Raw genomic sequence first — 25,392 nt, forward strand, 5'->3', positions numbered from 1 at the left:
ACACTACATATACTAACCTCCATCCCAACCAGACCCACTACACACACACACAAAATCTTGTATTTTAAAGAAAATTATCAAAATGCAGAGCTTGCTTAAAACTTCCTTTATTTGTAATGTAAGACAAAGGATTAATGAACACAGAAATGCACTGCTAGGCCTCCTTGGGAGCTGTAAGCAATTGGTGCACTTGCCAAATAAAAATACACAAGCAATTAAATGATCGAGAAAAGGTACAGAATTCTTTACACATACGCTCTTGTTGTGTGTACACACACACAGAGCAGTTTCCAGTTTCCATCTGTAAGCAAAATGACAGCGGAGCTATCTAAGCCCACTTTGTAATGTGCGGGCAAATAGGCTAGAAAAACTCTCACGTTATACAAATGATGAAACCAAATGCTCCCCACTCTGGCAGTTCTTTGTTGTACAATGCGCACTGGTAGCCTGACACTTTCTTAAAAGGCTTTGGGCTAAAAGGAGGTGCTCAGCAGCTCTTAATATAAAACCCCTGTTTATCTATCTTCGGCAAGTTCAAGTAAAATATAGCAAATTTAAAACCTGAATATTTGACGCTGATACAGCAAGGACTTGGTTACATGCTTAACTTTATGCATTGCATATAAGCCTACTGACTACCCAGGCAAAATTCGGAGTATCCAACATTTGCTGGGCTAGGGCTTACGTTCAAATAACCCGGGCCCAGTTCTCTGGGCTGTACTCTGCTCTTTCTGCCGCGGTGCCAAAGGTGATTCTTTTCCTTTGTTACCAATACATTCTGTGTGCTGGAGTTTCTGTTCGTTTAAAGAAAACTATCTTCATTTCCACACTATGTTACGATGACGCTGCTCAAGGTGTTACATTAGCAAAGGTCTTTTGGTTACATTATACCCTTGGAAATAACTAAAATACATGAGAGGAAGGGGAAATGAGCATACAAAAGTCTATATAAGTATTTACACATCCCATTATTAAAATAAATGAAGGCTAATAAACAAGGAATTAGCCACAAGTATGAAATACAAAATGAATGAGAACTGTTTTCTAAACAAGGTTAATATTAGAATCCACTACTGTTAAAACCAAAATATAACATTGTTTTGGAAGCTGTAATAAAATATAAATTAATAGTTCTAACAACAAAAAAAATCAAAGCTACATAATTGTTTTAAAACACTTTGGAGAGCTCAAATTATAGCTTTTTTTCTCAGAAAAAGCCCAGCAGGGGGGAACCTTCCCCATTCTTCCTGCAAGTTGATATTACATTAACAAAAGTCTTCATGTTAAAGCATATACTTCATATTTTTAATAGCTGTTGAGAACACAACACGGTTCTTTCTAAACATAACGTAGCACCTCCTGTAAACATAAAAAGCACTCTTTCAATCTCTAATCATTTTATATGCAATAATGCCTTTGTTTTGTAATGAATTCTTTTCCTTCATTTGAATGTGCCCATAGTTGCAGGGTTCTGTTGAATCACAGCTTACACAATCGCAGCCTCCTAAACTTCAGAGGCTTTAGCACCAGAGTCGCGACTGTCTGGGGAACAAGACTTTTGCTCTGCGACTTTCTGTGGCTTGTAGATACCGTAGAAATGAGGAATTCAGAGAGCCCAGCATGCGCCTCATCTATCCTCGTTTGACCAACAGTCAGCCTTACCCTGATACTTGAAAATAAGGATCAAAAAGCAAGCTAATATCTTTTACAAGTTCTCACTATTGCTAGCCTAAAAGGTTTACCTGCCATATGTTAGGTTTACGTTATATTAAACTTTTTAAAACAGCCTGCTGAATTTTTCCTTTCATTGCCCTCTGGCTCTGAAGTCTTCAAGATTCATTTGGGTTACATTTCCAAACTTTTCTCTGTATTTACAAATGTACTGTTCTTTTAAAGTGGCAACTAAAACTTCAGTTAAAGTAAAATATACTAAGGCAAGTTGCAAAAGACTGTAACATCTATACTTAAGTTTAAATGCTTTTCTGGGTCTCAGGCTTTCAATCAAAATAGATGCAGAGTTGCCTCTGTCCTTTGCATGTTGAGTTACACTTCTGTGGCAAAGGCCACAGATCTGAGTCAGAAACACACACAAGTTGATCAGAATTTGCAGCACATAAAGGCGCAAACAACAGACGTTTGTGTTTGTCACGCCTGTGAGCACAGACCAGCAGTGAATTCGCCAGGACCAAGACCGTATGCCCCTTACTCCAAGCCTCTCTCTTAACACCTCCTCTTCTCAGATGACTCTGTAGCGATGCTGTTTGCCATGTCGTGTCATTCACACAGCACACTTACGGATGTGTCACAGACGTTTTCACACTCTAGTGTTTGGAAAAAGTTCGTCAGCACTTCATCCCGTGTACAGCCTGTTTATCTGGCAGCCTGAGACGCCAGCAAGGCCTGTATTTCCCCTCCTCTCATGAGCTGCCACACAAGCAGAGAGGAACGTGCAAGCTAAAAGGACCTTCTCTGGGAGACGGTATTCTTATGAAACTGTGCATCAGTCCTGACTGGACGGGGTAGAAACCCCCCAAACTGTAATTCTTCAGAAATCCTACTTTTTAACTTAGGCAACATCCTTTCCCTCATCCACACACCCCAAGTATTTGTCTCTAATAAATGTTACATGTACAAGATCTACAATCTGTATCAGTTTTCCTTGCATTAGAGAAAAGCTTCACGTATCTCACCCTCCTCACCCCTCTCCTACTTTGCTTATTAGATATAAAAGGGAGTAGTTCCAAGTAATGCCTAATTTTTTTTTGCCAAACAGACTTGAAAAGTAAGATGATTTTCTCTGCTGTTTTCTTTAAGCACTCACCTACACACACCCCTCAGGGTTTATACTCAGAAAATGCCCTCTGGGAGTCTGCTCTTGTATCACTGCTCTTTAAGAGTGTCCTCACTTCCAGCTCCCCAGTGACTTGTCCCAAGCACCTTTCAGCTACTGCTGAGTTTTAATAAGGTCTTGTCTGTGCATATCCTAAGACGAACATCATACTTTCGAAATCTAAGCTAAATGAAGTATTTTAAATAAACATCAAATCCATCTTGTATCCTCTTTCACTTTGAGGCCATTCGTTATGATCCTAGCATGAAACTCTCTACTTCCAGGAATGGCAGTGCCAGGCAGAAACACATTTCTATGCCCTGGGTTTCTGGCGAAGCAGAAAATGGGGGTCAGAGGCAGCATTCTCAGTCTCCCAACACAGGGATGGAAGAATGGTTTCGGTGGCCTACCATTGTTACTGTGCAGCAAATAGCAATTAAAGAAGATTAGTTAAACAGGAAAACAGATCAATAGTACCTGGTTTTGTACTCTTCACTCACCATATTCTCAGACTGTATCTAATGTAATTAGTATTACCAAGTTAGGGAATACATTCTCAAAACTGTAAGAGGCTGGAGGGGAAGACCATGACTGTACTCCATGCAAGCAAGGATTCTCTTTCTGTTCTCCATTAGCTGTGCAGGTGCCACAGCTCTACCGCATCCCCCTCCCATTTCTTGTACGCTGTTTTCCTATTTATGCTGTAATTATTTTCCTTATAATTCCTTCATGAGAAGCCTTCATGAAACTATGGAAGAGCAGAGGGGAAAAATGACAATCACTCCACCAAAAGTGCTATAAAATAGAAAGTAAATAGGCACTTCTATTCCCCTAATCTTTTTAAGTAAGAGAAATCTTAGGTCCTACATCTGAAGAATAGCAAGTAACATACCTTCAGACAGAAGTGCAATTTTAAGCAAATACTTTCCCTTTACTATAGTAAATTTTAACTCATCCTATCACAAGAGTGATCGTTTCTGTAATTCAGTGTCCTCATGACAATCAAGAATATTTGCCCTAATATTTCAAGAGTTATATTCCCTATATGTTACATAGCTCAAACCATAGCCTCTTTGTCAAGCCTAAGATCAGTACAAGCTTTTGCACAACTTCAGAAAACGTTACAGTGAATACAGCTGTAATTAAACAAATAACCAAACTAAACTTGTCAAATAAAAGTGAATTATCAACTCACCCTGTTACAACCACGAGTAAATGTAGGAAGAGAACAAAAGGCCTAAGAAAGGAGAGTTTAGGTAGACTTCTAGGATTTCCTCTGTTTTTGTAATTGCAGAGGTTATTAGGAAATTGGATAAGGAAAATATTTTAATTCTGAGTTTCAGTAAAGGAGTTCATACTCTTCATTTACATGCTTCATGAGATCGGGTGCAAGAATTAAAAACTCTGTAAAAATATAGCTACATTTAGTATCTGTGGTTGGCCCCCAAGTAGACAATGACCCGATTTTCATACACCTTCTTCATAGTTTTCTCAATTTGCTTCAAAAATACTTGTGGAATTCTCCCACATAAAGTGTGCACCGTATCCAGAAACTTAGACTGCAGAGGGTAGTACAAAGACTGGAAGAGATTGTCTTCAAATGGAAACTAAAGAAAAGAAAAAATAACTATTAGTTTTCACTTGTTACAAAAGGGCATTTTAGAAGTTTCTGTAAGATAAAACCTTATATAGGCAGGCAATGACTCATCCCTCACCTTCCCAGAGTGTCATCGAAGCCTATCAACTTCAACCACTGGCCTGCTTGGGAATGCTTGCTTTCAGAAAAGTTTGTCTGGGTGTATTACCTGAGACAGCCAACTTCCCAGAAACTGTATTTCTAGAGTCTGTATTTAAAGGAGATTTACTAACATAGGGATATTTTAACAAAACAGATATTTTAGGGAGCAGACGTGTACACATACAACATTCAAAGTGGAAATATGGACCTGTGTCTGTATGCAAGCTTCTGCCTTCCATGTACCCAGAGGCTCCAGGTGCTCAGGAAGGACAAGCTTTCATTGGGTATTTATGGACAAGAGCTGCAGTACCACATGGAAGAACTCTACTCAAAGACTTTTTTCCACCTCCAGTATTATAGAAAAGCAATTTATCAGCCTTTTTGATTAGAATTTTACTACAATATGAAGGAGGATCATTTAAATTATCTCAAATACATGCCTGGAGTAAGAGAGGAGAGGCCAAAGCAACCTTGTTATTTTGTGTCTGAGAGGTATACCTAAAGCACAGCTACGCTCAGCCTGACTTGCTGGGATAGCAGTCTAAGCAACGTGGTTAAAGCAGTAATCTGCATTGAAATAAAAGGACTGCCTCTATTGAGACAGAAGACTTACATCACGTATCACTTCATAGAGTGCCTTGAATGTAGGCTGTTTGTCGTCATGGTAGACACCTCTATTTCCATGCAGAATAGAGACACCTTCTTCTTCTGCACCTTTACAGTTGCTTCCGTACATACAGTGGTCAGGCCGGTAGTTCCACTGACATGGAAACACATAGAGACACTCTGCCAATGTTGGTAAGGGGAGATGGGGAGAGGAGGGAGAAAAAAAGACACGTCAAACAAGAGTTACAACAAATTAAACCATGTTTCTCTGAAAAAGCTGGGACTGATGATCAGAAAAAAATTTGGTTACTTCTTTTTCAAATATCCCAAGCAGCAGCTAGACACAGAAACTTCCTTTCCTCAGGGGATGACTGTACATATCTCAGCAGTGCTAGACCTGAACTAACAGAAAGAGAGGGCAACAGAAAGCCTGGCTGCAAACATAAACCAAGAGAGCATTTTACAAAGCTAGAAGTGACAGAATCAAACCAAGAAAGCATGCACCAGGTGGCACTATCCAGGGTCCTCTGCCCTAGTAAGAAATTTCCGGAGTTACAGAAATGATTAGGGAAGCACACACAGCAGTGAGGGCTACGCAAAATCCAGAATCCTTCTGGAGACAGCATGGGAAAGCTTGCAAAGTATATCCAGTGTTTGCTGCTGAAGCTTTCATTGGGGCTGTGACAATTCATTACACTGTGATACAGCAGAGTGTAAGAAGTAGTGTATTTTACGCACAGTTCCTCTAAGAGTTGTCATCCATTAGTTTCACAGGTCCAGGTTATTTACAGATGAGCCTAATTTCTCAAAAGGGTTTGTAACCTCCTTTCTCCTACTGAGCCTTTTTTTTTTTTTTCAAACTTTCTCTATGCACCCACAGCATCTGCAACATGCGTATAATAAATCATGCCAATCCCTGTGACCTTTTTGCTTCAGAAATGGAGTAAAATGAACCATTGCACTATGCCAGCAGGTCATGTCAGAAGCACTGCAGATTGAATTCATCACTTGGCCTTTCTTAGCTTCCCAGGAAGCCTGCAGCTGGTCCTATGCGGGTCTTGAAGAAGTAGGAGCCTCAAGCCCTCTCTAGCAGGAGACTGCTCAGGAAAGGGTAGATTGTAAGTGGTTTCCATGCAGTCTGACCTATCACACGTTCAGAATTGCTCCCCAGTGTTGCTGAAAGGACAGGAAGAGCTGGAACGCCTGATCCAAACCCTGTTTCAGTTAACGGGGATCCTTTCAGTAACCCTGAACAGATGTTTGCCAGCACAGCTCCTCAGCAGGTCACTACAGGGAGAGGATGTTGTCAGGTGCTTATTAGCTTTTGTACATGTCACTTGAGCATTCTTGATCTTCTTACCACGACTCTCTTACGCATTTTTTGCTGTCACAGCTGGACTCAAACTCCAGCTGCTCTGCGAGCCTTCAGATCCATTAATCATCAGAACGGCCTTCGGAGATGGGAAAAAGCTGCATCTCTTCTGGCCCCAGGTAAGATGGTTCTGTGTATTTTTAAGCCAATGCACTGCATTTATAAAAAGCCACCTGCAGCGGTCTTGACTGATTCCTTCCCAGGCCAGTCTCAACAATCCAGCAGTTTAAAACCTTGTCAAAGTCTTGTCTTCTCCTTTAATTGTATCCAGTTCCTTTGTTTTCTTTTCTTGTGCAGACTGATGTTACGTAATTCGTAAAAAATTATTTACCAGTTAGAAGGAAAAGACAGACTATGGTGCAGAAGAGGCTCAACATGTGGATTTGATAGAGAATACTCTCATCACAAAATTAAAATATTTTTGCAATCTTTGTTTTTTTCCTCCACACTTAAGTTAGCAGCTTGAGTTTGACTTCACAACTAATCTGGCTTCATCTTTTTCTTCCTCCAGCAGACCCTATTCCCATAACATTCATTTCTTTTTGGAAATTATTTATGATTTCATAATGAAGATTTCTTCCACTTCATTTTTTTCACTAGGATTCAGGGTAATACATGGTGTATGAGGGACACACTGATGTTTGACATCTGTCTGCAGTAAACAGATGTTAGCTTATTGCTTTGCTTTTGCTCTCTCTTTTTATTTGCCTGGATTTGGGTATATCCAATTACCTACCCTATGACTCCTTAGAGAAAACGAAAAGGGAACAGAATAAATAAAAATAAATCCAGACTTATTCTGTTCTTAAGATGGCTTGAGGGAATACAAGGTCGCATAGGAAACAAGGAAAAGCAAATAAGAATGGATACTCAGCATACTCAGAACCATGAAATAAGGTTCTCACTTTCTTTGGGAAGCACGTACTATGGTAGATGTTACTGTTCTTGGAAGTGCCTGAAGTCATTTCTGTGTGATCAGTGCAAAATACTTACAAGGGGCTGAACTTCCAGAAACTGTCTCAGCGCTTGTGGAAAAAGTCACACCCTTTTAAAATAAAGATGCCTAAAATTGTCAGTTCTTGGAAATACCCACTCATGAGAACATGACTCCAATTCATGAGGAAACAAAGGACAACACAAAAATGTTATAAGCTGTTTATGGAGGCATTGTGCAAGAGTGACAGGCAGGAATCAGATATGACATTTTGCTGGATTGACAAGTATGTACTGGTCATACATATTGGTGATGCTGGTCCACACTAGGACAGGTGGGTTTTGCCATCTGTTCTCTGAGAATAAGGTTTTGAGAGACCTGAAGTCCTCCACAGCTCTTCAGAGTCCCAGAGCAAGCAGAATACAGAAGAGCAGAAAATGCACAAATCCAAGCGGCAGAATATAGACGTGACCGTCCTGGTGCCTGCTGAGGCTGGATCATGCAGCTGAAAGGCTGGACGCACCTTTCTCAAAAAGTAACTTTTAGTGAAGGAGTGAAAGTAGGGAAGGCAACAGTTTCAGAGGAGATTATTTCAATGGCTGTGTCCATCTTCTGTTTATATTAGTATTGTTACTTGTTTGCATAAATATACAGCTGAATTTCAGAAAAATAGAGCATAGCTTTGAAGAAAGTTTGGCAATTTTACATTCAGATAAACATCTGAAACAAAAATATTTTTCAACTAGGCCCCGGTCCAGTGACACTCTTAAGCACGCGTACAACTTGAACTTCATTCCTGCATTTGATCATTAATGTTATACTGCCTTATTTTCTCAGAATCTCCAGAAAACAGATTTACATATTCAATGTAACCAAGTCTGAGCCCCCTATTATCATAGGTTGTAAATCCTAGGTGCACTTCATGCCAGAGTATGTTACACATATCCTAAATAACAAATAGCACTTTTTAAAAAATTTTCAAGTTCAAAAAGATTTTCTTAACACAGATAACCATGACTCCAAAAATCATTACTTACCCGGGTTAAAGTAAAAAATTATATTTAGTAAATCCTGATCTCCCCATGTAATGTAATTTTTGTACTTTTGGTATAACGGGTATAACATTTCCTCCCAAGTCAAACCGCTCGGTATCATGCTGTTCTGCAGGACAGAAAAACAGAAGCAGTGAGTGAACAGTGATGTGATATATGACTCACAGTGTGGCACCCACATATTTGTGAGTCTGCGAAGCCATGACAGATACTTAGATGAAAAATGAAGAACTGCCAGGAAATGCTAGACCCGGACAGGGCTGGAAGAGCAAAGCTGACCATGCTATTGTTTATCTAAACAGGAAAGCAAGGTCTCCCGGGTCCAGCTGTGATGTCAGCTCCTGCTATTCACAATCTTCCTATTCTGAGCAACAGGAGGGAGAAAAAGTGGAAAAATGCAAAAATGCAGGGACAAGGTGAAAACTGAGGCATAAAAGCAAGGAAAAATACACACTAAAAATGATCTTCCCTGGGAATTATGATATTAAGAGCAAGGGCTTTTTTTATTCAAGCTGTTCCTTTATAGGAACTCCTGGCCTTGACTGAGGAACAAGACTACTTGGGGGAAATAAATTTTTTAAAGAGGCTAAAGAATACATGCTCAATGAAACAAATAGATATTTTACAAGTCACAAAAGAAGGGAGGTGTCAGAGAAAGTGTTCCCATCTCATTTATATCAAAATTCATGGAGTCACTTGATCTGCAGCGGGATACAAAATTCTATTTACAGCAGATGCAAACTATTACCAGTTTCTCTGGATATTTACATCAAGCTTCCCAACTTTTAAAACAACACAGTGACTGCACGGAAGATCCTTATTCTTTCATGTATCTTTCAAGGGAAAAATAAATGTTGAAGAAGTCATTTTTACTACTGCTAACAGATCGCTTCATCTACAAGTTCTCAGTGCTCCAGCCTCTTGAGGAATTTCATTTGTTTGAATAATAATTTTTACTATAATTGCTTTTAGTATCCAAATATACACTCTATATTTTTCAGATTTTTTAATATACTTTTATATAATTTTTTACTGTTTTTTTTTACTTTATATAATTTTATACTGTTTTAAAAGATGTGAAAAATACATAAAACACTAGTTCCTGCAACAGCTGTATTTCTTCTCACCTTGAACTGAGTGTTGCGTATCCGTGTTAAATTCATTAGCATCACTCCAGAATTGACTCCAGTTGTCCCATAATAAGGGTGACGCGCAAATCGACTGTACCAGCCAATCTTTGGTATTTCGTGTTCTGGGGCCATAGCAGCTAGCTGTGTTGAGTTGAACTCTTTCAGGATATGCCAGATGTCGTCGATGGGCCTCAGGAAGAGAACATCAGTGTCCACATAAAGGAGAGAGTCCACATCCTTTAAAATGACCTTTTAGGTTTGTAGAGCGAGGAGAGGAAGAGATGAAAAAGAAACCAAATAGACAACAAAAAGGAAGATTATGGGCAAAAGTTACTTTTATTTTAAACCGATAATTTGAAAAAGGTTATTGATTTATTAGCTAAATGTAATTACACACAGGAACAACAGTTATCGGGTTATTGGCTTGCTATTTGTTGTTTGGGCTTTTTTAAATTGCACAGCACAACAGCTACCAGACCACACAAGTTGGATTCTAATCTTCATTTGAAATCCACTAAGTAGTAATATAAAAAATCCACATAGTAATCCACTAAACTCACAGAAAAAAACCAACCAAAACCCAACAAACAACTGCAAGGCATATTTAGTATCAGTTCTGAAATTAAATGCAAAGAATATATATTTACATAGTTTTGTTAGTTCTTTTAAAGATCTATAAGTGGTACAAAAAAAATAATTAACCATTTGTAGAAAACACGTAATTTTTGCACACGGTATAGCAAGGTTTCTGAAAGGATTACTACTGAAAATGATACGCTATATTGTACCCTATGAATCTGCTACTTTGCGTGTGTATGAAAGGTGCTTTCACAATCTGTCCCAAAAACTAATGTGGATCCTGATCCTGCAGTTGGCTTGACTAGCGCATACCCTGATGAAACATACAGCTTCCTCCACAGACAGAAAGGGTAAGCTATTATAACAGAAAACTTTTCATCTCCATTTGGTATCATTTGGTTTCCTTATGCCTTTCTAATGACTGTTTTTCCTATTACAACTTAGGAGTCTTACACTCAGTATATACAAATGTTTCACTTGAATTAAGAAAACCCTATCGATCACAAAAATGTAGCTGCATCCTACTGAAGAACAAAATTTGCTTGGTAAATAGAAATGTCATATGTCATACTTACGAGGTCAGATTCTGATCTCTGTCATTGGACTCTATCTCAAGAATAACCACAATAAAGTTAAAGTCAGAAGGGTGTAAACTGTAAATTAGATCCAGGATCTTTAATCTATTCTTGTTGACAATGTTCCCCCTTGTGGCTATCCAAATCCTTACATGCTCATTTATTAATTTTAGTAGGGCAAAATATATAGTGCTTCAACAGTCCAAGAAAACTCCCTTGTTGTTTGCATCAGCTGTTTGTAAGGTTGTTTGTTAGGTAATAAATAACATTAGCCGAAGTTGACCATCAGTTCCAACTCATTCTTGTTGCTCTTCTTCATTATTTGCTAAAACTGTCCAAAATTCCTGAAGGATTGAAATTTTCTTGCTTTGGTTTCAGCCAAAAGCCTTATTTCTCTCTCTTTCTTTCTTTGAAAAGCAAATCCAAAAGCCTATTGATTTTCACCACATTGCGGAACAGAACAATCCCTCTCTTATCCAATTGCAATGACACCAATGACAAACTCTTCTATTTATGCAGGTAACTTCATAAATTCTAATAAAGAAATTGATTTTTACATAAACAGAAATATACTGTGACTGAAGATTACCTGTGAAAGAGCGTGAACAACATTAAGAATTTGAACAAGTGGGGGGAAAAATTACCTTTAAGCATGCTCAACAGGCTATCTACTATATGAAGTCATATAAAATAAAAATATAAAAATAATTTTTAAAAATGCCCCAAATTTAGTCTGAGACAGGAGCTAACACATGAATACAAACAGAGCAGAAGCTATTAGATTTTGCCTGAGGGATGCACAGCACGCTGTATACCAGGCAAGATTTTTCCTTAGGGTGCCCTGCTAAAACGACAAGTTCAGGCATTTTCCAGCAGAGGGTTAGGGGGGAGTTTAATGGGTGCATACAGACACTCCTGTCAAGCATAAGTGACAGCCTGGGCACTGCTTCTTCCAGCAGAAAACTGTTCTTTCACCAACCTTAAACACACACATAAATTTAAGTCTGTGGAAGTCATGAACCATCATAATTTTCCTACATATAAATGGATTCAAGCAGGTATTGGAGATCTTTGTGAAGTGGGTGCCTACCAGCATTTGACCCCACACTTTGTGCCTTGTATTCCTCCACTCAGAATTCACATGCTCTCCTTTCTGGTTTGCCAAAAGATTCTTCCCCTTCCTGTGTCCAAGGTGTTGTCCTGCAGTGACACCCAACAGCCTAAAAGAAAAGCTGTGCTACTTCCTTTAAGCCCTTCACAATTTTCTCTTTCACGTGTGAAGTTTTAAGACTTATTTAAAACCTACACGTCAGTTTGAATTGATGACATCCCCTTCTGGCTCTGCATTTAACTTCACCTTGGGTAGGGGAATTTAATTTCAGAAATTGTGGTTGTAAGTGTTCCTTGCATAGCTCCCGGGATTTCAATGGAGTTATATTGGGGATAAATTTAATTTAGATAACTCCAGCATTTCCAATGTCCCATAGACTTCAGTTAGCTCTGTTCCCAAACTAGAGTTTAAAAAATATAAATATTTCAGGATTTACACAGCCCTTAAAACAATATTTAGCTTCTGCTTATTCAAAAGCATACAGAAGGAGATGATGTATTTTTGACACCACTGATTTTCAATGTCAAAAGCAGCTGAGTACCGGAAGGCAAGCCTGGTACAAGAGACCTTGCTCCAGCTTGCTCTGCCTGAACCAGGTGCTGCAGAGCGAGGGTTGGCAGTGCCGACCGTGCCGGGAGGGCTAACCAGAGGGACGTGACTGATGGTTAAAAATTACATGGATCTGACCTGGAGCATAAGCAACACAAGACTGTGTCTGGTAGTCTGAGCTCGCGCTTGCTAGCACAAACCATGTAGACATATCTGACAGACTGTGATTTCTGAAACGAATGGTCAGGAATATGGCTTGACTGTGCTTGTCTTCTTCCTCGCTCTACAGGCGCTTACAGCTTCTAAGAAGTGTGATTTTTTTGCAGCTATGTAGAGCATTCTTAGTAAATCTGTGAAAAAGTTCTGCACAGAACTGGCTATATTTAGCCTGACACTTCACTTAAATACTCAATTATCTGTAATTTGATTTCACAACTCTTGTCTCCATAGATCTTCTGTGTTAGCAAGGTTGGCAAGTAATAACACACTACTGTGTAAACACATATTGGTGTGTTGTGAAGCTGTGTTACCTAATGGTTTGCAACGGCTATCATGGCAGTTTATCAGAGCTTTATCCAAAATTAAGGACAAATCACAAATCTTGATGCTAACGTAGCACTACCACAAAGCTGAGCTACTAAACTTAATTGTAGTAAGCAATTAACTCAAGTTACAACAGAGATGGAGACTTTTGTCTAGGTAAGGTCCTGGCATCTATTCCCAGTGCTGTCTCTGATACACTGGGTTGGATACTTCAGTGTACTCAAGAGGACAGCTATAGCATGGGGATATTGCTAATCTACTTTAAAAGCTCTTAAGTAGATTAAGTGTTTTGAGAAGGGTTCTAAATGTTAGTTACTATTAGAACTAAAATCATCCAAAAATCCCTTAAGCATTTCATGATACTTTAGCTGATTGTTTTGGTAGCTCCAAACCAGCAATACAGAAACAGCTGCAAGTCAGCTCCGTGGTATGCAACATTCGTGAGACCAGAAGAGGGTTTTTCACCTGGTGTCTTAACATCCATGTTAGTATTACAGAACAGTTCCAAGTGATTGCTGAGAGCATTACCCTCCTAGCTTATTTTTAAAGTTTCATTTTGTGCTCATGTAAAGATCCACATCGTCCTTATTCTGTCTTGCAAATTCCATTGACAGTTTTACTGTAGTAGACTGCAGCAAGAGATTTAGACTTGTGGGATTACACGGAGGCTCAATCTGCTTTCCCTGCATAAGTGGCAAACGTGATCAGATGTCACAGAGTGCCTCTACAAAATGCAGGATGCTGTGTGAACCTCCTTAATGTTTTAGCAACCCAAATACATTCAACAACTTGGGAATGTGTATATCAACCTCTTACCCAGGACAAAACAGTTCATTACTACAAGCTGCAGGATCACATCCCAGAGCTCCAGTTTTATCAGCGAGTAAAACCACTGAAAGATTCTTATACAATTTTCCCTTAACACATTCCTCATACCCTCCTGTCCACTTTCACACGCCTGCTGGTGCTGCAGAAGAGAGATTTCTTTGGCAGGAGAGGCACTTGTGAATCAAAGACTCACATTCCACTCGGGCTTAGCATTATCAGGAGCAAGACAATTTGCACAACTGAGAGCTAAACAGCTGATAAACTCAACTACAGCTCTCCTGGGGTCCTCCCTAAATCCAGTCGCATTTTATGCCACTGCAGGGGAAAATGCTTAGTACAGGGAAGGATAAGAAAAAAAGGATGCCGACATCCTGCTGGTATTTATTTAAAATAAAAGTCAAAATAGTTCTCTAAACAATAACACTAGAAACCCTTTGCTCCCACTGTGTGCAGACTGGATTTCTACAGCACTGTCTCATTCAAATGGGATATCAGAACATAGTTATCAAGCCCTGAAAAAAATAATGGTGGCTGAAATTACACAGAAACAGCCCAAGGTTCTGTCAGTCTGCAAACCTGAGTACCAAAGTACAACTGGACACTTGCCACCTCAGCTATTACTACAGCTTGTTTTCTTTACTATATCCACATCAACTTAGTGTCAGCTGCAACTACTCTTGGACAACTCCTCCTATTCAAAGCCATAAACCTCAGCCTGACCACACATTTTGCAAATGCCTCAAAGAGCACTTGGGAGAAACAAACAAACATTTACAGTTCAGGTTGCCTCCTACTTTTGCTAAGACAACACACGACAGTCTAATATTCCTTACAAGAAGTTACTGGAGAACTTCGGCAATATGTGAGTGATAAAAAAGGAACCTAAAAAGCACTGCCCAACCCGAAGGAATCAGCATGAATACATAACCCTTTTCTGTCATCAGAAGGGTGATGACAAATAAAAGTGAAACTGTTTCTGTGATGAGAGTCTACAAAAGTGACAAAAAATACCACAGAAATAAGAGGAACAGAGAATTGTGTTTACTCAGTGAAAATAACCCCATTTGAGTACATCTTTACAAACAATCTATATTGAAAAAGCTAACGCTTAGGGATTATTTTCTGGGTGATATAAATATTTACACAGGGAAGAGACGATCTCTGCTGAAGTTGGAGTTACTTCCAGCCCATCTGGCCTTTGGGCATTTGATAGTCTACCTCTAAACGGCAGATAAACCTAACTGCTGACAGCACATATTTTCTCACATATGTATTCATAGTCTACGTATCTGGACGTGCAGCTGTCTCCTGATTGTTTCCGTCTGAGAAAGTAAAGATTTCTTTGTCCCCGCCATTTCTCATAAGACAGCAATGAAGAAATCTGGATCATGTGAACTTTATTGGAGTCACCCCAATCAAGAGCAATGCAAAAGATATTTTTGATAGATGTTCTCAATTCCACAGAAGTTGCTTTATGCAGAAGTTCTTTCAATTTCTGGTATTTCTGCATATGTAAAATTGTTATCAACACCTTCCTTCTCTCCAGCAACCTTAAATATTTTCAAAGTTTATGACACTAAGTAGTTGCAGTAAAGAATGCAAATTTTCAGTGAACCTGAAGATCCCAGGATACACAGGTCTCTTGCATGAAATCTGACTTTGAGTACATTGGAATCATTACCTTAAGGACAAATATGACAGTCTTGGAAAAAAGAAATAAAACTCAAGGAAAAGGGATTGCTGAAAGCATCAGTCTAAGGGCTATAAGGGCTAACACATGGAAAGGGAGACAGTGGGTAAAGAGGATATGATGACTCCACACTGAAAAGAATGTTATTTATGGAAAGCATGCAGCATCTACCCTGAAAGAGCTCTCGCACTGAGTCTTAAGAGTCCGAGAGGCTAATGGAACTAGAGACAAATAAGAAACACACATCCTTTGTTAGCGGGAGAAAAAGCGAGGCTGGATTTCTGTTTTGTTTTTTTTTTTTTAAATGGCTAAAGCACAGACTAAAATATTGTTAAGCAGATGTTTCAGCCTGAAAATGGTTTTAATCTTAACACCAGCAAATCCTCCTTTCTGTGGAATTAACCTTTTTCTGAAGCAACCTACTCAGAAATCCAGGTGCCTTACCGGAAGAAAAAGGCGCTGGGCAGCACATGGTTTGAATAACTTTTTCCATTCCTGAGCATTTCCTACTGAGAAGGTTATTGGGTAAATGTTGTATTCAAACTTCTTTGTATATGAGGAAGGCCATTCCTTTAACTGAAAGACATGGGGGGAGGAATTAGAAACTACATGTTATATAGCTTTTTTTTAAGAAATATGCATGCATAAAGAATTTATAAACTACATACAGTAAAAAAAGTGTTTAGTTACTACTTGTTGATGTCAATTTAATTTTTCTCAGAGATTTGTGACTTAAAACTCATTCATCAAATGACAAAGAAACTCACCTTCTTCTCAAATTCAGGCTTAAGGGAATCCTCAGCAAAAATGTGAAAGCAGAGCCTCCTGTTGCTAAAGAGAACTGCCGATTTCAGCATGATTAGCGTCTCTTCCAGCCGGTCCCCACATGCCACAACTGCGAGATGCATGCATGGCAAAGATGAAGGTTCTTTTGAACGTTTGTGTTCTCCAGGCTTCCTGAAAATTCATAATAGGCATATAAAAAATACTGAGGTAAACATGAAGAGAATCCCGCATTCACAGATATCAGGTTTTTTTTTTTCCCTTTCCCTTCCTTTTGTAAGGGATCAGGAGTCTTTTTTCTGATTAGATATCCACAGAACATGCAAGTGGCAAGTCAATTTTTGTCAAAGGTACAAATCAGGAGTGTTAAAATTACAACAATTTTCGGGTTATTCCTACATTTCTGAATTTGCATAAATCACTGTGCTACATACACAGCTGAAACTAATTCAATAGCACCTCAAACTAGACAACAACTCGCTCTGTGCAAATTATAGCTTTTTTTTTTTTCCAGCTTAGAGGTTATGAAGCCAGAACTTATTACTACCTAGCCAACTTTCTAACACAATGCAGATCCCAGAACTACATCCAGTAACTTCATTACCAGGGCCGTAATGGCTAGACTGGAAGAAGACATCCATACTTTAAAAAAAAATTCCACTCCATCCATATGTAAATTATTCTAACAGTTAATTAATTTTGCTGTTAAAAATGCATGCCTTAATCCTGGCCTGAAGGAATTGGCATAGTTTCAAAGGACTGCTCTCCATTTCACCCGATGGAATCCCTGAGATTTTGCTAAAACAGAGATTTTTAAAAACAAACATATTCACATGTCCCAGATGAATCAGACTATATTCCACAAGCAGTCAAGGGCCAAACTATGGGGTTTTCACTTAGCACCCATCTGTGTCAGCTTTAAATAAATTTCATCTAGACTATAGGGGAATCTGCATCTAAAAAGCATATTGAAGCTACTTGCGAGCCAGAAAATCAATTCTTTTGGGGAGTTGGAGACATTTTCAAAATATGACCTTTTGGTTTTGTGTGCCCTTCCCCCATCAGTATGGAGGTAAAATCACATCCTCCAGGAATGCTTCTACCGTATCGTATTCATGTTCCAACACAAATCGCATTTATACCCCGTTACATGGATGTGTGCTGACAAAGCAACTAAATCACAAGCATCATAATCATTATAGGAGAGATCAAAAGGCTAATCATAGACCACTACCAGGTCTTGACATATCACTAAACAGAGGACATCAATCCCTGCCTCTTCTCAGCACGCATAATTACATACATACAATTAATCAGTAAAGTTAATATTAGAAACAAAAGTTCTAAATAAAGACAAAAATGACAGTTAATAAAGCTGTCATTATCTTTTTCCAGGCATTAAAATGCTGCTCTGTGTAACAGCAATGCTCTATACTACAGAGAAATCCACTTCTGTGTTAAGGAATACCAGCCAATGGTACTTTACTGACTATACAAAGCAACATGTTTCATTAAGGGTTTAAAGTCTTAGGCTTTAGTCTTAATTAAACCCCAATTTCATCAGTGTATAAATAATGGAATACTACATCTATGTGAAGTGGTATTTACTTTCCAACCTATTAGTGTAAAACCCACTGAATTATTGAAGTGAATAATTAGCTGCTCACACAGATCCCCTTTTCCCCCCTTCTCACTATCTGTTTAATGTTTCTCCTTAATTGAGTCTCTAAATCAAGCCATATGCAGGATGAGAACTGCTTTGATATAGCTTCTGGCAATGGAATTCACTGGGAGAGGAACTCTAAGCTTTTATTGCAACATTTCAAAACCCAACACCAAAGCACAAAGCTTTTCTTTGCAAATTTTAGCCCCGGTGAACTCTCCATTACGCAGCTATTTTGTAGTGAAAAATCTTGTATATGTAGACAAGCACTTCCAACAAACAGTCTCAGCAGAAGCAACCCTACATGAAAGCAGAATGCCCTGTAAGCCCACGGAAGCTAAGGATGAACAAGAGACAACACAGACACCCTCCAAGCCCCAGAGAGTGGAGAAGAAAGCGGAGCCTTGGAGATGAGGAATTATGAATCACAAAAGTCTGGGCTGAAGAGGTTCAGCAGCCTGCAATGGCCTAAGTAGAAACAAAAATCGCCAAGAAAAGGAGCATGAGGTAGTATCTGAACTACCTCAGTAGCTGTCCAGGACACTGAGAGCACCAGTTAGTGAGGAAAGTAGCAACAAGGTACAGAAGAACACTGGGACACAACATTTGGCATCTTTTTTATAAGTATAAAAGGAAAATAAGAGGACTTGTGAAAACAAAGGTGAGCTGGAAAGGAGATAAAGAAGTGCTGTAGCAGGATGCATTTAACAGCAACTGTAGCTTAGCCTTTGCAAAATTACTATTATTCTTCAGAAGTCTGAAAAGAGGGAGGTGTAAAGGCAAAGTCAAACTGGTAGGAAGGCAAACAAACAAATTACAACAAAGAACATCACAGCTCCCCTTCCCTCCTGTTTATACATGCATGTACACACAGTGCAAGGATGAACGGAAGGGACAGGGAGAAATAACATCTGGATGAAAGGATATTCCTTAAAGATCTGCAGGATACTGCCAACATCTTTAAACCAAAACAGTTCCAGTTTGACCAACAGCATCTAGGATGCTGCTGCCTCACACAGAATAAACAGCTCTGCTGGTTTATCTGGATCCTCGCCGAAGACAAGGCGGCCTCCACCATGTGTTGTCAAGAGAGAAACTGGAGGTTAGAACTTAGCTCATACCTGTGGAGCAGCTACTTCATTTCTACAGGGTAGGTCAGCCTTCTTTAAGCTGAAATGTCATATAAGGTACACACTGAATCCTGATTTGATACAGTGTATCTCCTCCTCTAATTGCAAATGTTTGTTTATCACGTAGTGGTTGATGCAAACATACTGGGAAGCTAAGAGTTTTCTGAGATGCTGCCTGCTCAGATGTTGCTAGACAACACAAGGATGGAATAGACAAAAGATGCATACTTTGTTTTAAAGGATGGAGTAAGTTAATACAAAGGATAAAATTTGTTACAGAGAACAAAAAACAGCTGGCTAGCAAGAAAGAATATCTTGCTAGGTTATCAACCTAAGACATTAATAGTCTTTTGACATAAAGAAGTACTCAGGTAGTGCCTGAAGGGCAAGTGAGCACTGTTTTTGGCTCTATTTCAGTAAGTCAGCCCCTGCAAAGCTTTGGGAGAGTCATTAATTCTTTATGCTTTAGTTGTCCTACCTGTAAAATGGGAACAGCTGTTACAGTAGTAATAGTTACCTACCCCAAGAGACTTCTAAGCACATTAAAATGCACATAGATCCACAGAGTACTGCAATTATTATTAGCCAAATCTTTCTCCCATTTATACGTGCACTCATTCATTTATAGTCTAACTTATTGCTTATGGATAGAGCCTATAATTGGATTTTATGACCTAAAGTAAATGTTTAAATGCATCTAAAACAATACAGAGACCTGGGCCTTAAAGTTTAATGTGTTTGACAAGAACAAATAAAGAAATTATATGCACAAGGTCTTTGTTGCTTTGATATCCTTCTTCTAATTTCCGTACATAAATATAGCTTGTCGATATATTACAAATCTAACTAATATAACATTACATTAAACTCCTTGCTCTGTTCCCTGTTTTACCCATCTGTTGAAAGAAAATGGCTTCCTGCTCTCCCTTTCTCCTAGTCTAATATTATATGGCTTTAAAATTAAAGCTGCCTAAGATTAAGCACTACAGAAAGCATCACAAAATACTTGCAGAATACATCCCTCTGAAACAGACGAAGACAGACTTGGTAAGACGTAGCACGATACAACATTTATACCAAAGGCCGTCCAACAATACAGACCAACTCCTATCCAGTTGCCCAGTGGTATTTTATTTACTGCATACATTTTTTTCTGACAGGCATGGGTACTGACATCGCAGAAGAAGCCTGAGTGCTCAAGCACAATAGTGTACATTTCTAGGTCTTAAAGTTTAGATTACATGCAATTTTCTTATTAGTCACAGCCAAAGTGTCTCAAACATAATTAACTGAAAGCCTGTCTAAATCAATCCAGATCCATTCAAAATAATGCATTCCCATCTCATTACAGAGCCTGCTAATCTATTCAAGCCTTCAAATTTATTCCTGAGAGAAAGATAATGCATGCAGATTCTTACAAAATGCAATATAGTTGTTAGTTTTTGAAACCTTCGTATTATGATCTCATTTAGTCTTGCAGCATAAACAAGGTTAGATTTAGGCAATGTATCAAAACTGGTGATTCACTAAATAGGCTCCTTTCCTGACAGTCAACACTGAGTCAATGTCCCAACAGTGGCTCCATTATAAGAAACACATTCTCTCACACGCTTTAAAATATGAATTAGAAATGCTCTACATGCTTTCAAATAAAGTTTTCTCACTTTAATGCAGTTGCACAAAACTGACTGTAGTTGCTGACAAACAAAAAATTGTTGAAGTTTCCATCTCCTTCTACCACTCAGAGAAAAGGGAGAAAAGCACTCAAAACCAGAATGGATGTTTATATCTTGTTCTTTTTTCAAGTGGATTCTTTGTTAGACAAGCATGAGGTATTTGGGCCTTCAGCATGTTATTACAGGCTATCAAACTCTAGCCAAACTTGTATGTGTACGCACACAGGCTGCAAAGAGAAAAAGTATCTTGACAGGTTGCCATATAAGAGATGTTTCGCTTTGGAAAAGCTACTTCCAGGGAACTAAATGTGCTGGCAAAGGTTCACTTCCTGAGCCTTGCCACGCTGGTTTAATAGAAAGTGTGGTCACATCTGCCCTTCAAATGTAAAATAACCCTTTTGCTTTTTGATACTTTGCACACATTGGTTTGGCACATACTTATAATTCTTCATATGAAAAAAATCTTACTGAAGGCATAGGATTTGTTACCTCCAAGAGGAAGGATCAGTAAAACCACCATCAAAAATCAGTTTTCAAAGCTAACCAGAAACTTAAATGCAATGCTTATCTAGATTTGCCAAAATTATCTAATGGCCAAAGCAGGTCACATAACCGTATTTACTAACATTTGCTAGGTACCAGCCAGCTAATGATATGTGACTAAGTTACGCTTTTACATTAGAAGAAACTCACACTTCTTAAAACTTCAAAACTAATGTCTTCTATTATTATCATGTGACTACAGAAAGCGGTATTACAAAATCCCAGTTAAAATACAATTCACCTTGCCCGCAACATGACTGATTCTTACAAAGCAAATGCACACTCTAGATAAAGCCTTTGATTATTTCTGAGTTCAGCCCAAAACCTGCATACTTGTGACGAAACTACACAAATCAACTTGGCAAAACTGAATTAAAACAACTTTTTACATTCACATAGACAAAACCTCACTAAGGTTATTTGAATCAATCACGCAGTCTACATGTAAATACATATACTATGATCAGATCACAGGATCTTACACAGTCTTAATCAGACTTTTTATTATCCTGGAGGAATCAGTTAGACCATATATAATCTCTCACATCAAATTTGAAAAAATACTTTCCTTTGCTCATAAGGAGCGACTAAAATAATAATTATTTATATTATAGGAATGAATAGGTAGTAAGAACCCCAATTCAGCATGTTACATTGGATGTGCTTTACTATAAGCACATGCATAAGCAAAGCCTATTAAACCGATGGGAATGCTGACTCCTGAAGTTAATAACTAGTTAAATCATTGTCTGTTCCTTCCACTCCAAATTCAAGCCTGCTGGAAACAGCCTTGCACTGCTTTCAGTGCATCTTGGATCAGGCTTTTTAAACTAAGCAGATTCCACCACCTGATGCCTTCAGCATGCGTGTGTGGACATGATTCATTCCAGAATGGCACCCATTGGCGGGTACTTCTGCCTTTCCAAGGCGGCAGACATCTCCTCGGCTTGGACCACATTACGTACCACCCCAAAAAATTATTTTTTTATGGACACCTTCAGTTAAATACATTTTGTTTTAGTATAACTAACACAATAAAGGATCTTTCAGCAAAGGATAGAACTGGACCCACAGAGAAGCACAGAATTGTGCTTCTCAGTTACACAAACTCCTGCTGGTGTCAATGGTGCAGGATCATGCCTGCCAGCAGATGTGAAGGAAAAACCCAACAACTAACCCCCTCAAAAAAACCAAACAAAAAAACATCTGAGGAAAAGGCATGATTTAAATACAGCATTCCTCTCTTTTTTTCTTGTTGTGTTGCAGACCTTGTAAAAAGTATTTGCAAAGTCAATAAATAACAGAAAAGTTAGATAATGTCAAATTTTGGAACATGAAGATGCTGACTGAAAAACTCATTGAAATGGAACAGTTGTTTACACTCTCTAGTGGTTTCATACTTTCTGGGCTCCTTCCTTCAGTAGTGTTCTCGATTTCCATGATAATCGCAGAGATATGCCTTAAAGAAAAATGACTTCAGGAGGTACAGTTGCTAGTGGAAATAATCCCGCTCTAATACATGCATTTGAATTCTGTACATGATCCATTCTCAGCCACGGTAAACATCTCTTGCATTCAGTAGGGTAACAATGCTTGTAAGAAACCAACTGCTTTAATAAGTTAAGGAGTAAGAGCTCAAGAAACAGGAATAGTCTTTCATTCAGAACATCTCTGTGAAATCATGAATCAAAGACACAAAGACATACCAAGTTAATTAGATATATGAGGTCACACTGACCATCATGTAGTTGGAATGCAAAGGGGAAAACAGTCCTCCACCCACCGAAAGCATGCTGACCGTATCTTTTTCTGAAGTAATTACAGTTTTTAAAAAAGTTTGTGCCTGTAAGGTGCTGCAAGAAGGAAAACAGCACTCCATGATTTCAAACTCTCTTTTTTTAAAGTTTTGCTAAATTAATTTACATATAAAAAGCATTCAAAACAAAAAGCTCAAGAGCTTAAAATCCGCTGGTGCCTCGCAGTTTGGAACCCAGTGGTATCACACCGAACCAGCCAGCTGCCTTCCCTTTTCCCTCCAGCACTAATGAAAAACTCGCAGAAGTGTAGCTCCTGCGAGACTGACAGCAGCTCCTCACGGACCCCAGCCAGCCAGTACCACATTCTCCACGTCAGCCTTCAAAAACAAGGCCAAAACTAATGTAAAAGCCGCTATTCCAGAGGCCGCTCTCGCCCAGGCACGCAGAGCGGGTATCGCCCTGCACGGAGACAAGGACTAGAGGCGGAGGTAACACCTCCACGCACTTCGTGGCATCTCTGGGAGCTAGGCTCCAAGTGAACACGCACGGGAAAAAGTTCATACTTTTACAACCGAAGCTGTTGGCCACGAGGGTTTCCAACCACCACTGAAAAAGATCTGGGAAAGGGAAGTGCCCGAAGGCGGCAAAGAGACACCAGCGAGCGGCCCCAGCAGAGGGGACCCGCGGGGCGGGATGGCGCGGAGACGCGTGGGGCCGGGCACGCCTGACAGCGGCCGGGCCGGAGGGGACCCGCAGGGAGGGATCCCGTCGAGGGCAGGGCCCGGGGGCGGTCACGCGTGGGGCGGGAGCGCGGTGGCGGAGCCGTTACCTGGCGCTGGCGAGTTTGCCCCCGGCGGGGCTCCTCCGCGGCGGGCTCCGCCCGAGCCGCGGCTGCCGTCGGGCGAGCGGGGCGGTGGCGGAGGGCGCGGGCGGCGGTCGCGGCGGTGCGGCGGCGCTGCCCGCCAGCAGATAGAGCAGCAGAAGGCTGCCGAGGCCCAGCAGCGCCGCCGCCACCTTGCAGGAGAGCCGCATGGCGGGGCGGGGGGGGATCGGGCCGCCCGCCCGCCGCCGGCATCGCCCGCCCGGCCCGGCCCGGCCCGGCCCCGCGTGGGGACGTGGCCGCCGAGCCCCGGCCCGGCTGCCGGCAACGGGGGCGGGGCGCGCCCTACCGTACTCTCTAGAGTAGCCGCCCCCTCCACGGTCCAGCCGGACTGGCAACCCGGTCCCCGCAGCGCTCGCCACAAAGGCGGTTCGTTGAGGTAACGGGATGGCAGAGGCTTTGTAAAAGGCATATTGTTTAATAACGCGGGCATCAAGTAGCGTTTCCTCGTTCCAGGGAGGAAGGCGAGGCAGGGCTCGGGGATCCTCGTAAAATCGGACTGTCTTACTCAACAGTACCTTTGATTTCCACAAAAATCTCGGTGAGGGAAGAAAACGGTCCCTGAGGCCAGTGTGTTCCACCCGTCTGTGCTAACAGGCAAACTGGTGCTGAGTTTCCTTGCAGCCCCAGCTGATCACCTGCCCACACGCTGTTCTCCTCCCGCCTGCTGGGAAGGCAGGTTGTGTTGGGATAAACTGCAGAACTTGTCAAACAGTGAGGCAATATAAGCATTCACTTACTTTGGGTTGGCTTTGAACTTGTCCTTGTACAACTGATCAAGTGACTTCACCGGTCTTCTGTGCAACATCAGCAGAGACGGCAACACTGCGAATTTCACAGAAATAAATCCTGTTTAGGTTCATAACCTGGTTTATCACCTTTAAATATAGAGTAAGACAGAAATACAAGTATTCTGGCTGCCTCTTGGAGTATAAGCTGCACAAAGAATGGAGACACCATCCTTGGCATGGGGATGGCAGGGAAAGCGGGGCCTCACATGTCCCTCGGGGTGTGAGTGGCAGTGAACTGCGCCACGTGGCTGCTCCGCGCTCCAGGGACTGCTCTGCGCTGCAGCGACCACGCGCTGTGGAACAGCAACAGGGAAGGGCTGTGGGGCTGATGGCCAGAACCACTCTCATCGTGTCTCTCACCTCTCCGTAGGGATATTGGATCCATTAGTTTTCAAATAAGTGCCACGAGAGCACCACTGAAGTCACAGTGCTACCAGCACTACCCTTCAGACATAACCACGCAGCCTGCCAGGACAACGTCTCCTGAACTTGCAGGTCAGGACCCTGCCATTGTAAATGATACATCTCATTTTGACTTAACACATCAATAGGTCTCTTTGGTGACCAAATACCCGATGTTCGCAGGTTACCATGATTCACCCTGTAGGCAAGGAGAGAGGTATATATGGCAA

The 25,392-nt window shown here is 40.4% G+C and overlaps 1 protein-coding gene across 2 annotated transcripts; it reads right to left on the reverse strand.

Moving 5' to 3' along the window:
- Window positions 1-101: 101 nt before the first annotated feature.
- Window positions 102-25,208, reverse strand: GXYLT2 (glucoside xylosyltransferase 2). 2 transcript variants are annotated; one of them, XM_063348168.1, is made up of 7 exons: window positions 24,710-25,208; window positions 16,305-16,494; window positions 15,982-16,113; window positions 9,660-9,911; window positions 8,518-8,641; window positions 5,182-5,354; window positions 102-4,437 (listed from the first exon to the last, which is right to left on the reverse strand). In XM_063348168.1, the coding sequence occupies exons 1-7, from the start codon at window positions 24,775-24,777 to the stop codon at window positions 4,255-4,257; spliced, it is 1,122 nt and encodes a 373-aa protein (XP_063204238.1). In that variant the 5' UTR covers window positions 24,778-25,208; the 3' UTR covers window positions 102-4,254. The 2 variants fall into 2 exon arrangements, with proteins under 2 accessions (XP_063204238.1, XP_063204237.1); XM_063348167.1 differs by lacking the exon at window positions 24,710-25,208 and adding an exon at window positions 23,919-24,226.
- Between the last annotated feature and the right edge of the window lie 184 nt (window positions 25,209-25,392).

The sequence above is a fragment of the Chroicocephalus ridibundus genome, chromosome 10 (genome assembly GCF_963924245.1).
Source record: "Chroicocephalus ridibundus chromosome 10, bChrRid1.1, whole genome shotgun sequence".
NCBI lineage: Eukaryota > Metazoa > Chordata > Aves > Charadriiformes > Laridae > Chroicocephalus > Chroicocephalus ridibundus.

Bases quoted from the DNA above. Each gene is read 5' to 3' on its own strand.
- GXYLT2 (XM_063348167.1), bottom strand. From the start codon at position 24,121: ATGCGGCTCTCCTGCAAGGTGGCGGCGGCGCTGCTGGGCCTCGGCAGC. The intron at 16,495-23,918 runs GTAACGGCTCCG...ATGAATTTTCAG, and splicing joins GGCAAACTCGCCAGCGCCAG to GAAGCCTGGAGAACACAAAC. The intron at 8,642-9,659 runs GTGAGAAGAAAT...TCTGTCCTGCAG, and splicing joins TACGCAACACTCAGTTCAAG to AACAGCATGATACCGAGCGG.